The 15,978-nt window shown below is 33.9% G+C and overlaps 1 protein-coding gene across 3 annotated transcripts; it reads left to right on the top strand.

The window, feature by feature from the left end:
- Positions 1–9,437: 9,437 nt before the first annotated feature.
- LOC140812276 (OVARIAN TUMOR DOMAIN-containing deubiquitinating enzyme 11-like) lies at positions 9,438–15,354 on the top strand. Of its 3 annotated transcripts, none has more exons than XM_073170509.1 (10): positions 9,438–9,569; positions 9,953–10,143; positions 10,435–10,508; positions 12,429–12,483; positions 12,786–12,860; positions 13,959–14,032; positions 14,125–14,173; positions 14,744–14,828; positions 14,968–15,024; positions 15,158–15,354. In XM_073170509.1, exons 2-10 carry the CDS (start codon positions 9,976–9,978, stop codon positions 15,199–15,201), a joined length of 681 nt encoding a protein of 226 aa, XP_073026610.1. In that variant the 5' UTR covers positions 9,438–9,569; positions 9,953–9,975; the 3' UTR covers positions 15,202–15,354. The 3 variants fall into 3 exon arrangements, with proteins under 3 accessions (XP_073026610.1, XP_073026611.1, XP_073026612.1); XM_073170510.1 differs by having other exon boundaries at positions 9,552–9,692; XM_073170511.1 differs by lacking the exon at positions 9,438–9,569 and adding an exon at positions 9,782–9,842.
- Positions 15,355–15,978: the final 624 nt, after the last annotated feature.

The following is a 15,978-nucleotide window of genomic DNA, read 5'->3' as shown; positions in this document are numbered from 1 at the left end:
ACTTTATTCCAGTACGAAGCACATTGCCATCAGACATCGTTTTATTAGAGATCATGTGCAGAAGGACATTCGTCTGGAATATGTCCCTACTGATCAACAAACAACATATATCTTTACAAAGCCCCTGTCTGAGAATAAGTTTTCTTACTTTTGTAATGTTCTCGGTTTAATTGATTTATCGTAACTACTTATTACTATCTTCTGTTTATTTTGTGTTTGGTAAAAGCAGTAGATAACAAGAAATGTGGCAAATGAAACATTTCATTCATAAAATCAGATTTGTTACAATAGATAAGCCTATAACAATTGTTGATATCAGCATTACTGAGAGTTACAGAGGAAAACATAACTAGAAGCTACTGGAATCACCCATCTCTTTGCATAATCTGGTAGTAAAAGGGATTATTCCGCACTTAGTCCTTCTATAACATAGAATAATCTAACTGATTATTCAGATTACAGGTCGAAGAATTTATTCCAGGTCTTCATCTCTTGGAAAATGATGTCTTCAAACATCTTCTTACAAGACGCCGGAAGTTGTCTCTGTAACTCCTCTGCTGCATCCAACTCGGGAGAAGACTCGGATGAATTACTTGCACTATCCATTTGTTAAATGACTAAATTGATTTTACTTGTGTATCTGCAGGTGTTTATATTCATTATCGGGGAAGTCGTAAAGCCAAGTGAATGTTCACGTCCTGCACGAATCTCAGTAGTCATCTGTCATTCCCTCAGATCTCGAATCTTCGCATTTAATATTTGTTTATTTGCACTAATTTAGGGGGAATATTATTGACTGATATTTCCGTGCCTTGTCAAAAACAGAAGGAGATGTGTTTTTTCGATAAGACAATGTGTCCACTGGTTTTTATCAAGATGGTTGATATATTTCAGTGCTTTATAACTTCCAATAGATATTATCATAAAACGACAAATCTTCTTCTGATTTTTTTAGTAATCGCTGAGGACAGCCTTCTTTTCATTGTTTTTCAAATTTTTAAAATCATTGGATTATCTGACACTCAATGTTTAACTTTTCAAATATCTCAACTGAGGACATACTCACACGTGTCCTTATGTTTTCACTAAAGGCTGTACATTTTGTATATTAACCGCCTCTTCTCTCTCATTTCAATTTTTTACGATTCCAGATTATTGCATACTAGCTATTGATTTCTCTCGCATTTCTCTACTACAGAATCTACTTCGAATCCATCTTATTTGCAGAAATGGTTGGAGCTTATACTCTCAACGCTTATCAAGTTAACTTTGCATCAGTTCTGACCATCAAGGATGAGAACCTTGTTAAGATGTTCAAAGCCATCGAAAAATCTGGTCTTAAAGATTTTTGGTAGTTCCTGCAATCATCTACAAGACAACACTCTTGGACTTCTATGCTAAAGCAACCATTGAGGATGGGAAGATCATTTACTCTCAGGGAGATGCATCTATTACCATTGATGTTGTACTGCTGGGATCGACTTTCTTTCTCCTATTCCCAGGTACTCGTGATTTTTCAGTTATTTCAAAGGAGGAGATGTCCACTGCCCTTACCACATTCTCAGCTTCTGGAGAGGAACTCTCTTCCTCTTGCTTCAAGAAGCTTCTGAAGATGGAGTACCAAGTACTTGCCGATATTGTGGCAAAGGTGTTTCTGGTCAAAGCTTGTACGTTTGATAAGCTGACCAAAAAAAAAAATTCAAGTGATGATAGCCATCACTTCTGGAACAAAAGTGGATTGGAGTCGTTTCTTGTTTAAAATCGTGAAGGATATGATTGTAAAGAAGGGTACTGGTTTTGCTGTTCAGATCAGCACGATGTTGAAGGAAGCTGGTTTTTCACTTAATTCTGAACAGGATTGTTCATGTGTTACAATGATCCATGCTGATAATGTACTTGCCTTAAGGCCTAAGCCAACTGTGGCTGAATTTGTCGTACTCAAGAAGGAGATTGGCGATGCTCAGACTGAGGCTCAAGTCCCTCAGAAAAAAGTAAAGAAGAAGAGAGTAGTTGTCGTGACCGATTCAAACAAGACCATATCTGAAGAATCTGCTGCTCTAACCAAAGCCTCACTCTCAGCCACCCCTAGCAAAAAAAAAAAAAAAAAATAACCCCAGAACTACCATTCGTCTCAAAAAGACAGCAGCCCTTGCTGAGTTGACACTGTCTCTCTGAGACAAGTGTTTCCAGAAGCTACCTCATCTAAACCAACTTTTGTCCCCACCTCAAAACCAGCAGTCATCCCCACTGCCACAACTTCTACTTATTTTCAGACTCTCAGACTCGCTTTTGGAGTTGTTATTAGAGAAGCTCCTGCAGGGTCTTCTGTTTTAGACCTGTGCCGCTTGCATCATCATTAGATAAAGGCAAGGGAAAACTCATCGAAGAACCACAACCTCTTGGTGCCAAGTCATTTACTCTTACTGCTATTGATCTTCACTTGGAAGAAATTGAAAAATATGCTAGTGAAGACGACTTTCTTTGACGATTGGCTTAAGGTTAGATTTTTCCATCCAATCACATACTTGAGATCACCAGGTGTCTATGCAAAAATGGTGAAGAATGAAAAGTAATTCTTTCCTGCTGCTAAGACTGATAATGTGATTGAGGCAATGAACAGACGGAATTATATTTTTGAGCAGCTCAAATGCCAGAATCTGGATTCTGTTTTGAAGACCTTGAAGTCAAATTTTGATGCCAAGAATCCTAGTGCTGATGAGGATCAGAATGTGATTCAAATTTGACTGATCATCTGTGATTGATGAATGAGCAACTTCTTGCACAAGAACAGGCCTTTGGAGAGCCGTTGCAGTACCAAGTAGGTATTGTCCCAGACGTTCTTCAGATTAAGCCAGTTGAGGAAAGGACCACAGCTCCTTCAGATGCTAAGGTCTCAAGTACTCCTACATCTCCAACACTGCCTACTCAGTCATCCTCTCTCATTTATGTTCATGAATTGACTTCAGTTGATGAAGTAATTCAATCTATTGTGATTGCCGCCTCTACTGCACCAGAAGCACCTCAAGTTGCTGATATGGTACTTTTAGAAGCTCAACCAGCGGATCAACCGATTGAACAGTTAGATGCTGCCCCATCTCAATCATTTTCAAATCTAGAGAAATTTTCTGTTGAACATCAAGCAGAAATGGAAGCTCTATTGAATAATCCATCTGAATCCATTCCAGCTGTTGAGACACTGGAAGCCACTGAAGCTGCCCAACCAGAAGAGAGTGCATCTCCTGAACTACCTACTACTGCTGAAGGAAATTTGGCAGAGCCAACTACTGCTCCACCAGAAAATGCCCCTTCTACTGCTTTGATTGTTCCTCCTGGTGATTCTCCTGCTCGCATCGCTCATCTTCACTACACGAAAAATGCAATACGACAAAGGTTTTTCACCGTTGTCATAGCCCTTTTAAAATTGTTGTTAAATGGTTCGCTCAAAGACAACAGTTTTTTTTGTTGTCGTAGCTACAATTTGCGACGGTATTCACAACCGTCGCAAATATCATTTGCGACGGACTTCATACAAAATATGTCGCTAAATATAGCGACGGAACGAATTCCGTAGCTAATATTTTAGTTAAAATAAAAAAATTTAATAATTTAATAAATCTGTGTTGTGTAAGAGATAAAAAAAATTTAATTGTCGTGAATTGATAAAATAGTGTAAGAGATAAAAATTTTAATTGTTTTGAAGTGGTAAAATCGTTTAAGAGATAAAAATTTTAAGTGTTGTGAAGTGGTAAAATCTTGTAAGAGATAAAAAAATTTAAGTCTTGTGAAATTGTAAAATCGTGTAAGTGAGAAAAATTTTAAGTGTTGTGAAGTGAAGTGGAAGAAAATGGAGCGAATTTGCAGGTATTTATAGAGAGTGGTGGAAGAAAGTGGAGGGAAAAGTAGGCGGGATAAAATTTTTGAAGTTAGCGACGGTGTTTCTAAAACCGTCGCTAATAATAGCGACGGTTTTAGATATTTTGTCGCTAATTTCAAATTAGTGACGGGTGTACTTGATTCTGTTGCTAACTTTACCGACGGTTTGAAATAAACTGTCGCAACTTTGAAATTAGCGACGATTTATATTTAACCGTCGCTAATATTAGCGACGGTTTTAAGGTAACCGTCGCTAAATACCGTTGTGTTCTATTCTTAACTCGCGCTAATCGACAAAGTTTTTCTAAAACCGTTGTCGATTGTCCAAAAAACATGCTAATAAATAACGCTTTATGAAACTGTTGTGATAAACGTTCAAAGACAACGGTTTTACAGAACCGTTGTCATTGACCTTCAAAACCGTTGTCTTTGACCCCCAAAAGACAACGGATTTATAAACCGTTGTCGATTGTCCAAAAAAACACGCTAATAGACAACGGTTCATGAAACCGTTGTCATAAACATTCAAAGACAACGGTTTTACAGAACCGTTGTCATTGACCCTAAAAACCGTTGTCTTTGACCCCCAAAAGACAACGGTTGTATAAAAACCGTTGTCGTTTGCTTAAAAAATGATCTACGACAACGGTTTTAGCTAAAACCGTTGTTAAAATTTTTTTAACAACGGTTTCAGCTAAAACTGTTGTCGTTTGTGTGTTGTTGATTCTGAAATTTCTTGTAGTGCTTGTAGAGATTAGACAGCATTTGCTCGAAAGAACTCCATGCCCAGAAGCAGAACCGTTTGATCTTGAGTTTCAGATAGATATTGTCCAATGAAATCTGAACAATCTTTCAGAGATTGTTAAACAGTTGTCTTTTGAACATGCTGGTGAGGTTTGTACCACAAAATTCTTCCGTGACCGTCTCTCCAAAGAGGTCACTCGCATGGCAGAATCATTGGCCAAATTACATGTTGAAACCACTATTTATCGACAGGTTGTTCTCTCAAATTAAGGAAACATCTTGATTGGACAAGTTGATATCATTAAGAATGTCTCTGATCATGATTTAACTATTCGCTCAGTCTCCACCAAAGTTGAAGCTATGGATTCGAGGCTTGAAACCATTGATGCTAAGATTGATTCTCAATCTCAATCTATTCATGATCTTAATGAACGATTCTCGAATCATGCACCTGTTCTGGAGATGCTGAATCATGGTATTATTTCTCTTACTGGCCGGATGGATAATTTACTTTCTCGAATTGAGGCTAGTGATGCCAAAAAGGGGAAGCTGAAGGCAGGAATGAAGAAGGCAAAACTGGAGGACATCATGTGGAATCTTCCTTCAGAAATCAAGATCCTCAGGATGAGGAAACAATGTTAAGAGATATCGGCACTGATGATTAAAACCTTTTGAACTCTGTTTATTTACTTATCGATTATTTTGCTATTGATTGCTATCTGATTGTTATCTATACTATTATATTAAGTGTGAGAGCCTTAGAATAACTACCTTTGAGGACACCAAAATATTTAATTCCATAATTACCCTTCTTACCATATTTAAAATCTTTTCAAGTCACTCCATATTTTAAATAGAAAAAAATCAAAATAAAACTTCCCTTTTAAATCGAACAACTTTTCTAAATCGAAAATAATTTCGTGTTAATTATTTAGTATTATTTGATCAAATTAAAAATAATAATAGCACATGCAATGCATGTGCATCTTTTACTAGTTATAACTGTTGTTCTTCATATTTACTAACATCTAGGTTTTAGCATCACCACAAAGGGTGAAATTGTTAGACTTAATTTAATTGTGGTGATGGTAAAAGCTAAATCAGAAAAGAAGCAGTACCTTTAAAAGTACTTCTCGGCTTTTAGAAGCAGAAGAAGATCAGAATTTAGAAAAGCATAAGCATAACTTATCAGAACTTAACGTCTTTTTTCTTGATCGTTATAGTCTTAATATCATTACTTTACATATTGCTAGCATTAATTGCACCATTAATGTTGTACAAAGGCATTTAACGCTCTTTACCAGTTTTGATATGAAACAAGACTGATTACTCTGAAACTTTTTACGGGACCCTTTTTAGGTGATAAAGCTGATTCTACTCAGAAGTCTCAGAAAACATTTTTATTATAGACGTTGGATTCAAAGCTTTCTATGTATAAAGGTCAATCCTTTATAGAAAACATCATCAACATTATTATTATCAACGCAACGATTATTACAACGCTAGTATGAGTTATCATCAACTACTACTTATCTTCAAGCTCAACATACAGAAAAACAGCACACGTTTGAAGTAGATATCTGATCTTTTAAGATCATTTTGTGTTGCATTGATAATAATAATAATGTTGATGATGTTTCATAAGCATTCACTATATACTCCTCATATAACACTCTTCTTTATTTTGCGTGAATGCTTGACTGACTTGAGATTCAGAGTAGCTATGTCGGAAACCCTTCTAGCACTCCGCTACCATTCTTCATTTTTCAAGTTTGCAGATCATTCAGCCTGGGATCCCTCTACTCGGTCGCTAGCATTCACAAAGAAGGAGAACCATCCAGCCTGGTAAATTGATCACACAATTCACCTAATTTACTCGGACATCATATAAATACATATACACGTGTGTGTGTGTGTGTGCTACAACGAATATGCTGTGAGACAAACTACAACTAGAAGATGATCAGTTTTGATCCTTCTGCAATTTGTGGAGTCAAAATTTATAAGAATCCTCATCCATCCTAGCTAATTTTCTTTTATTCAAGTATGCTATAATTGTACCCATTCATGATCGTCAAGCCTATATAAAAAGTAATGAGTTAATTGCTATCTGAAGCCCTTCAACTCAGGCGAGCTCTCATAGCCCCTATAGTATACTCACCCAAGGGTTAAGCTAGCCCAAATGGGTGAGCTTCAGCGAGAGAAGGGGCTACTACCTCTATTGTTAATTCTTCTCCATGGGCGAATTCTTTCGTTAACCTTAGTGTAGTCTTTGTCTCATCTCCCATTTTTCTGTTAAAATTCGCATTCCCACCTCAACTATAAAAATCGTGTTTGCAAATGATAAACATTGAATTCACTCCTAGTATTTTTGTGATTTCAGGCACATCTAAGACCTCAACTCTTATTTTTGACCAGTTATAACCATCTGATTGATCGTATGCTAATTATGTTTATTATATTAATTTATAGATTTAAATCACAAGGAAGATCATAATTAATATTAAATATAGATGTTCAACGTTTAATTAAACAAATTAATTGGATATAGAGAGTCAGTCAAACAAAACCGCACGTTTCAAAAGATTGACTAAATGTGATTTCTTTACTTATTACATTAAATTAAATTAATTTTTAACTTCACAATTTTAAATAACAATAAACTATATCATGTTCGTGCCACATATCGTTAATGTTCGAAGGTTCTTGGAAATCAATTACGTGTAAACACAAATAATCTACTAAAAAACGACGACGCTGAAAATAACAACATTAAAATATTGACAAAAACTTGTGTGAGACGGTCTCACAGGTCGTATTCGTGAGACGGATCTCTTATTTGGGTCATCCATGAAAAAATATTACTTTTTTATGCTAAGAGTACCACTTTTTATTATGAATATGGGTAGGGTTGACCCGTCTCACATATTAAGATCCGTGAAACGGTCTCACATGAGACCACTCAAAAATATTTTATAACCTATAATATGTTATATTCACCGTGAAATTCTTAGGTTATATCTAATTAATGAACTCTATTTTAGTACAAGTTATGTATTAAAATTCTTATCTTTTATTTATTTTTTTATAAATTAACAATATAATTATAATAATATTTATATTATATAATCAAAATGTAAACAATAATATTTAAGTTTAGTATTTAATTATTATATATTATTTATATTATATAGAATATGAAGTAATACACGAAATTATTAAAATTGGTTAATAACTTGAATACATGAAATGTTTTAATTAAATACAACTTCAAAACATTTGAATTACTATATTAGTTAAATAATCAATTAAAACATTTTGTAGTGCGAAGTGAGTATCTATCTCTTAATTTTTTACATCGACTGAGAAATTCTTAAAATTTGATTTATCATTTTATTTTTTACAAATTTTATTGTTGAATTAATTTTTTGCATTTGTATTAGGCTATTATATTATTTATAAATCATTAAATAAAACCAATTATTTTTAATTAATATAAATAAATAAATATTAAAAATATTTGTTTATTTAAAAATCTATTTGATTGAATATTTTAATTTTTATGTTTAAATATCTAGTTATTAAAGCAATAAAATAAATATTGTATTATTATCTAAATATTATTTATAAAATTTAGAAACAAATAGTAATATTTAAAAATATATAATAAAATAAAATAAAGGTGGCGCTATTTTTGACACCGAGATGCCCTTAGAATAACCAATTTAATATCCTTATTTCAATGAAAAATCAAATATTAGTGGGGAAATATTAATTCAACATAATTATATTTTATACAAAAATAAATAAAAAATTACACAGAAAAAATTACACTTTATATTAAAATTTAATTTATATGCATGTCCCGTAAATAATAGCTATTATTATTATTATATGAAACCTCTCAATAATTAAGTTTTATATTTAAAATAGATCAATTTTTTTTCAAAAGTAACCTTCTTTTCGTAATACTTATTATTATTAATAGGGATGTCAAAATGCGACACGACCCGTCAATCCGACACGACTAAACACGAAAAAAATCAGGTTCAGGTTGGTATTTTTCGGGTTCGGGTTGGGTGGATTCGGGTTAGTGCCACGCTAGGCGGGTTTCGGGTTGGGTCGCGGGTTTATTCAATATAACTTTTTTTTAAAAAATATTACCTATATTTTTATATATTGTATATTTATATGATAAATTTTCATCATTTAATATTTATTTTGCATATTTTTATTTTTTTAATAATTTTTTTATTTGATTTAGTAAATATACTTTTAATTTTCTACGACCTAAACTTTCAAATTTAAATCGAAAATTTTGTTATTATGTGTTTAAATTAAAATATTATTATTATTTTTTATTTTTTTGAATTTCTTTTATTAATTTTTTTAAAAAAATTTAAAAAAAATTAATAAAATTCGGGTTAGACGGGTTGAGTCGGGTTATACGGGTTCGTGTTCGGGTTGGGGGTTTTCGGGTTGCTTCGGGTTCGGGTTGGGTTCGGGTTGAAAAAAAAATAAAAAAAAATTGCGGGTTGACCTGAAACCCGACCCAACCCACCTGATTGACATCCCTAATTATTAAAGTAAAATGCGATAAATTTTAATAATTGTAATTCTTTATGGGCAAAAACTTGTGTGAGACGGTCTCACGGGTCGTATTTTGTGAGACGGATCTTTATTTGGATAATCCATGAAAAGGTATTACTTTTTATGCTAAGAGTATTACTTTTTATTGTGAATATGGGTACGATTGACCCGTCTCACGGATTGTGATCCGTGACACGGTCTCACATGAGACCTACTCTTCTTTATGATACCAGCGACTTTATTGGCTATACATATGGAAATATATTTCCTACAGATAAAAGACAGTATAGTCTAATCTAATTCAAGAAGCGACGGCACAAGGACACGCTTCGTTGTAAGGCGCTGTTTGTTTGCCTAAGCAGGTTGGTTAGATTCTGCAGCAATAATTCAACTGTTTTACTTCTCCTCATTTTCATTCCAAACTCCATATCTATATCTGCTTTTTATCTCCAATTTTTTTATCTTCCCTTTTAGTTTTTTCGTAGGTACGTTATGCTATGTGTTTCAATTGCTTTTACTATCCTTCAATTATGCTAATTTATGTCCTTTGTTGCTTGATCTTTATTTTGGAAGGTTATTTAAAGGGGGATTCGTACATTTTTGTGACGAGGCCAAGTGGGAAAGATTCTGTTTTGGGATTTATTTTCTTGAAATATGTGATCAAGAAAGTTGTACGTCATGGTTGATTGATAGTTTTCGTTCTAGTTTTTTGGTTAGTAAATTGTGGGTTCTTGTTAATTTGTAGTTGAATCGGTGAAGATTGAAAGTATGAATGGGATCTCCGGGAACCCGAGTTCTAGCTCGAGTTCGAGTTTCAACGGTAGTTCACATGATACAGAGGATGATCATACCATTGCCGAGATATTGGCAGAAGAAGAGAAATTAAGCTATGATGGAAAACTTGGGAAGAGGCTTTCGCACTTAGATTCGATCCCGGTATACTATGATCATTGTGGTGGCAAATTCTTTGGTTTTTTTTTTTTTGTTTTTCTGGAATCCTTATGTTTGGTTGTGGAAAGAGGAATCTAGTCTTTGACTTTTTGTAGGTTATGGTGATAATGTTCATCTATTTTAGAGAAAAGGAACATTTTTTGGAGCACGGCCTCACAATGATTGACTTTATTTCCGGTTAAAAAGAAAAATGAAAATTCAATAATGCTCATTGCGTCAATTATATTTTGGTTTATTGTGATTTTATATCCTCTTACAAGTTCATGGGATTTGCAGCATACTCCACGGATCATCGGTAGTATACCTGATGCAACCGATGCAAGGTTAGATCATGAGAGGCTAGCTGACAGGTTGGATTTCTCTCCATACGTGAATGTAAATTGTTCTGTATATTCATAGAACACTTTAGTCCCACTGGGAAAATTTCGAGGAAGACAAATAAAATACTGTGGCATACATATTACTGAATGGTTATTACAATAGCATTTTTGGCTGCTAGTTCTTTTATACCGTTTAATTCAATGTATTGTTTCACATCTTTTCCTGTACGATTCAACTACATAATCTAGTTGATGTTTCTGGGTGGGAAAGCCACACAAAATACGTTCAACTTTCTGCAGTGAAAGGGTGATTTCAAGCTTTGCCAAAAGAGTGCTAGTTTCATACGTTACCTATAATGTCGGGTATCATTAGTAATATACAAACCAAAACTGTGAAAGACAAAAAATATGCATGCCTAGTTGGGATGTGATATGATTGCATCACGATGTCGAAGGACACAATTTAATAGATCGTTGTATCGAGTTGTTGGATCATAGTCTTTTACCATAAAAATGGTTGTATGCGCAACAACACACCAAAGATGACAAATCCACCAATCCACATGCGATGTGTGAACAATGATAGTTGTGTACCATAGTCAGTAGCTAGAAGGTTGACCAATTTTGTGTTTATAACGGTGCTACATTTTTGGAATACGATATTGGTCTTGTCTGGATGTGGGAAAAGAGGTATATGTACTGGTGAATTTGGTGTGAGTGGCGAGATTTGATGGAGTAGTGGAAAGGTATTTTAATGCTATTGAAGGGGTTGTATGTAGGGGTGTGAGTGACCCGAGAAAATCGCAAGTACCTCTTGGGTGGCTCAAGCAAACTTCGACTTGGACCAAAATCCAGTTGATTATATATATTGTCTCGAGTCGAGCTTGAGCTTTAAAGTGCCAAATCTTCTGATTTTTTATTTGCTATGTATTATCTAAAATTGTACTTAATTTTATCTCAAAATTACATGTATAAAAGATTATTTCCTAAACACCAAAAGATATTTTTCGTCGATATGCGATTGAACTCAAGCTTGAGCTTTGTTGATGGTATACAAAATTGAACCCGCTAAACTCGTGTCATTCAGAAATTACTCGTTTGTCAAACCCAAGTTCAAATAATCTCTACTCAATTAAGTTCAAGCTTGAGCTAAAGTATTGAATTTTCTTTCTGAGTTGAGTCCTAGTAGGGTGTTCTTCAAGCTTGTCTCAACTTAAGTGCATCTTGTTCACATAATTATGCGAGCTAAATTAGTAGGATATTCTGCCCATTACCCTGATTTAAAAAACTTATTCTTACCTTATTACTAATGAGCAAAGTAACTTGAAAAGAAACGTCCCAATCAAAGTTAATGTGTGCCTGCTTTTTCAGCATTTCTGTTAAAGTTGGTTATGTTTCTGGAAGATTTAAGCACTATAAGCTAGAAGAGTGCAACAGTGAAGGAATAAAAAGGCTAAAGTTATCTCGGCCATGTGTATTTTAGTTGGTTAAGGCACTTACAAGCTTCCTCTGTAAGCAACATAAATACATAGCATTAAGGGTCTAGGGATGTACAGAATTCAAAAACTTTTCTCATAGTGGAATATTGATTTGCTGTGTGGCTGCCGTGAATGTAGTCTTAACAACCGAACCACATAAAAATTCTTTGTGTAATTTTCTCATTCATTTTACTTTCGTGATTCATACTGCTTGTTTGTGATCAATAATTGATGATTAATTCTCAAGTGTGGCCGAGTGTTGTTGACCAAAACAAGAAAGCAACCAGTGTATGTTTTTTTAGTACAATTCTTACAACTGCGGGGTGGGTTAGGGGTGGAGGCGAAATTTGATTAACGTGGTTTTCGACCACGCCTCTCCCTTGTGGGGGATAGGTTTGGTGCCATCCCATCTAAGAGATGGTTGGCAACCAGTGTATGTTCTCTATAATCGAACAATTTCTTTATGTATCAGGCTGACAACATATGGCTTAGCTGAAATGCAAATTGAAGGAGATGGAAATTGCCAGGTTTGTTTTGTTCAATAAGCCATTCGAGCATATGTTTACCTGCCCGAGCTATCTTGATTTATATCAGCATTCTTTTTTTTTTGCTCAGAACAAAAGTATTTGGATTAAATCTCGTGTGTCTATAATTAATGATTACCAATTGTTCCGGTTTAGTAGTCGAATGTTCAAAGTTTTGGGTTCCCAATACTGTCTAGATTGGATATATCAGTAGATTTTGTTGTCACTTTTTTGTTCCACTTTTCATTTCATGTTAGCATTCTGGGAATTTCTTTAAACTGTTTCATTCTTGACTTACATTACAGTTTCGAGCCATCGCAGATCAGTTGCTTCGGAATCCAGATTACCATAAATACGTAAGAAAGGAGGTCGTTAAACAGGTGCGTTTCATGTAACTTCACAACCGCTGCTAACTTTTGGTAACTGAAGTATTTATGATAGAAATTAAAATAGAAAATTTCACCATGTTTCTATAATAAATTCTAGCCTGTTATAGATTACCTCAAACATCTGTCGTCCTTTTTCCAAGTTTCTCAATTCAGAAAACAAAATAAAACGATAAAGTTTTTAAGTGCGCATACTTGGTCTTGCCATCTATATTTCTTACATCCTGAAAAAAAATTTGTTTAACATAATGGTAGGGATTATGTGTATCGAATATGAGTGTTGTCTCGGATATTGTAATACCTTATAACAACATGCAGCAAAATAATATAATACGCAAATAATAACTTAATTAAAAATATCATAAAGATAATTATGCACGAGTCAACACGCTCGTGTGATTTCTCATGACAAAATAATCACTAGAAAAAAAATCGAATTTACAAAACCAATACTATTGAAGAAACAAAAAACTATCTTTCTTTAACAAGTAAATTGCATCCTAAAATATCAATAACAAAAATAACCAAAACACAAAAATGCAAATTTGTGTGGTCGAAATTTGGAGCAAAAAAACTTCTTTTCAATCAACAATTTGTATGGGTGTTGTCTTCAAGTGTATCAACATGTCACGGCAACACACTGAAACAACGTTCCTTCGTCTTTGCGAGTTCTTTAGAAAATTCTCCCGAGCTTTATATATGTTCTCTTGAATCTCGCTCGTGCATTGAGCAATAACTATTCTTCAATATGCAGACTTGTTTTGATCTTGATAGTATTTCTTGAATAAATTTGTACAATATAAAGAAAATATTATTTTATTAGCAAACAAACTCTTGTAAATAATAGAGATCAATTTTAGAGTTTAAGAAACTCAATATTCTAAAAAGACAAAACTCTTATGCAAAATTTTATGAAAAAAAAAAGAATTTTGGCGATGAATTGTCTCTTGCAAAGCTTGGCGCATGTTTCCTTTCACATCACATGACTTAATTTACTATAATACATAACCTTATGTAGTTGTGAACTGAATATAATCTCGATCTGGAGAATTCAACATATCAGCCTTATTGTTGTGTCTTGATTATTTTCAGCTAAAACATCACAAAAAACTGTACGAAAGTTACGTCCCGATGAAGTACAAAAGCTATGTGAAGAGTATGAAAAGGTTTGTTATGTGCATTTTTTTGGAATTATTTTTCTCATAGCATGGGAATCGAATCAATATTTTCCGTCGACATATTCTTGATCAAAATATAGGTTGGGGGGATGGGGAGATCATGTTACCCTCCAAGCAGCTGCCGACCGAGTAAGTTAAACTTCGTGACTTTACTTCGATTTTTTTGCAACCTTCATTAGTTGCTCTTATCTTTAGCTCGAATTATTGAAAAACCTTCTGAAGCCCCTCCATGGATTTTTACACAAAATGACTGAGGCCAGTCACCCAATAATTTACGCTACTTGGGGGATTTCAGCTCATAGTAATTTTTCAAAATATATGTTTGAAATGCATTCTCAAGTCAGACGCTCGAGTCAATGATGATTCAAATTCCGTCGTTCTTGTATCAAGGCACTATTTTTCCTTGTTTTTTCAACACGAAGCTCTTTACATACATTTGATTCTAAATCTCTCAAGTCTAATAGGTATTGATAGAAAGTTATTTCATTTTTGCACAAATTGTTGTGCTCTTTTACACACGTCTATGATCCTCTTGATGATGTAATTTATGATGGTTGATGTCGAAAATATTTTAGTACAAGTGCCAAAACTTATTGTTCTCAAAGAACTAAATGCCTTGATAAATGATTTATATCGTAAAATGGGTTGGCGTGGAAACATATCATATTGCTTCTAAAAAATTCGAAATTTTCCATGTAGTTTGAAGTAAAAATCTGTTTGGTTACATCTTTCCGGGATACCTGCTACATCGAGATCCTTCCCAAGGACAAAACTCCTACGAAAGGTAAATACTACGCACTTCTAATCTTGGTTAATTATTTTGTCGATAATTCTTTGTAAAATCACATATTGTTACATGAAACATAAATCCTTCTCACTTTTGAACTGCACCAGAACACTTCTGATATTTGCATTGTTTTTAGAATTGTGGCTGAGCTTTTGGAGTGAAATTCACTATAATTCATTGTATCAAGCAGCAGGTAACACATTTAGTCTTGGAGTGAAATAAATTTGTTTTGACATTTATATTTTTAGTTTTAAAAACGATTTTTTACTTCAGAAAGTTTTATAAAACTTTAATACGACGACTACTAGTGTGTGTATTTTATGCAGAGATTCCTACAAGAAAACAGAGGAAGAAGCATTGGCTTTTTTAAAGTTTGGAATACAAAGATATATGATGACTGCTAAATGGCCTATACATTTATAATGGATGTGTAATACACGACAGAACTAGAAATTTACATGCTCATGCATGTACGTGTGAATGAATCGAATCATATCTAATACTCACCGTTCCTCTATATTTAGGCATTTTTTTAGTCAACTTCCGACGTTCAAATGATATAGTTCGAGTTTGAGTTAGGCTCGACTTACACTTTGAACTCTAGCTCGATTTGTTCTGTGCCGGCACAATGAATTAGCTGCTTGAATTTCAGCTTGACTTCGATAACTTGTTTAATTTTGAATACAATAATAAATATATAAAACTTCAATAAAACATTAAGCACTCAAAATTCAACTTGAAAAATATAATTGAGCAAGCATAAGCCTTTAATATCCCGAGCCATGCTTGTCTTACGCGATCCACTGGTAGGCAGTCCGATTATATACTCGGAAATAAATTACAAAATCTCTATAAAATCTTAATACATGCACGAATCAAGCAAATTTAGGCAAAAATCCGAAAACTCTTGGAATATGAATGAATATACCAAGATCAGATGCGGATGAGCATAAATCTAGCAAACAAATCATCATTCAAAAAACACTCCTAACTGGAGTCCTCCGAAAAGGTAATTACTAGCTCTCTGAAAACATATGTATGACACTTCTAATACCACCACTTTTTCGTTGAACTTTATTTTCTATCCACTATTTTGTTTCCACTCCTCTCGCCTACTCTTAGACTTGAGCATCAGCAGGAAAAAATA

The sequence above is a fragment of the Primulina eburnea genome, chromosome 14, assembly GCF_022965805.1.
Source record: "Primulina eburnea isolate SZY01 chromosome 14, ASM2296580v1, whole genome shotgun sequence".
Classification (NCBI taxonomy): domain Eukaryota; kingdom Viridiplantae; phylum Streptophyta; class Magnoliopsida; order Lamiales; family Gesneriaceae; genus Primulina; species Primulina eburnea.
The sequence above is the reverse complement of the archived record's forward strand: the minus strand, read 5'-3'. Positions and strand labels throughout refer to the sequence as shown.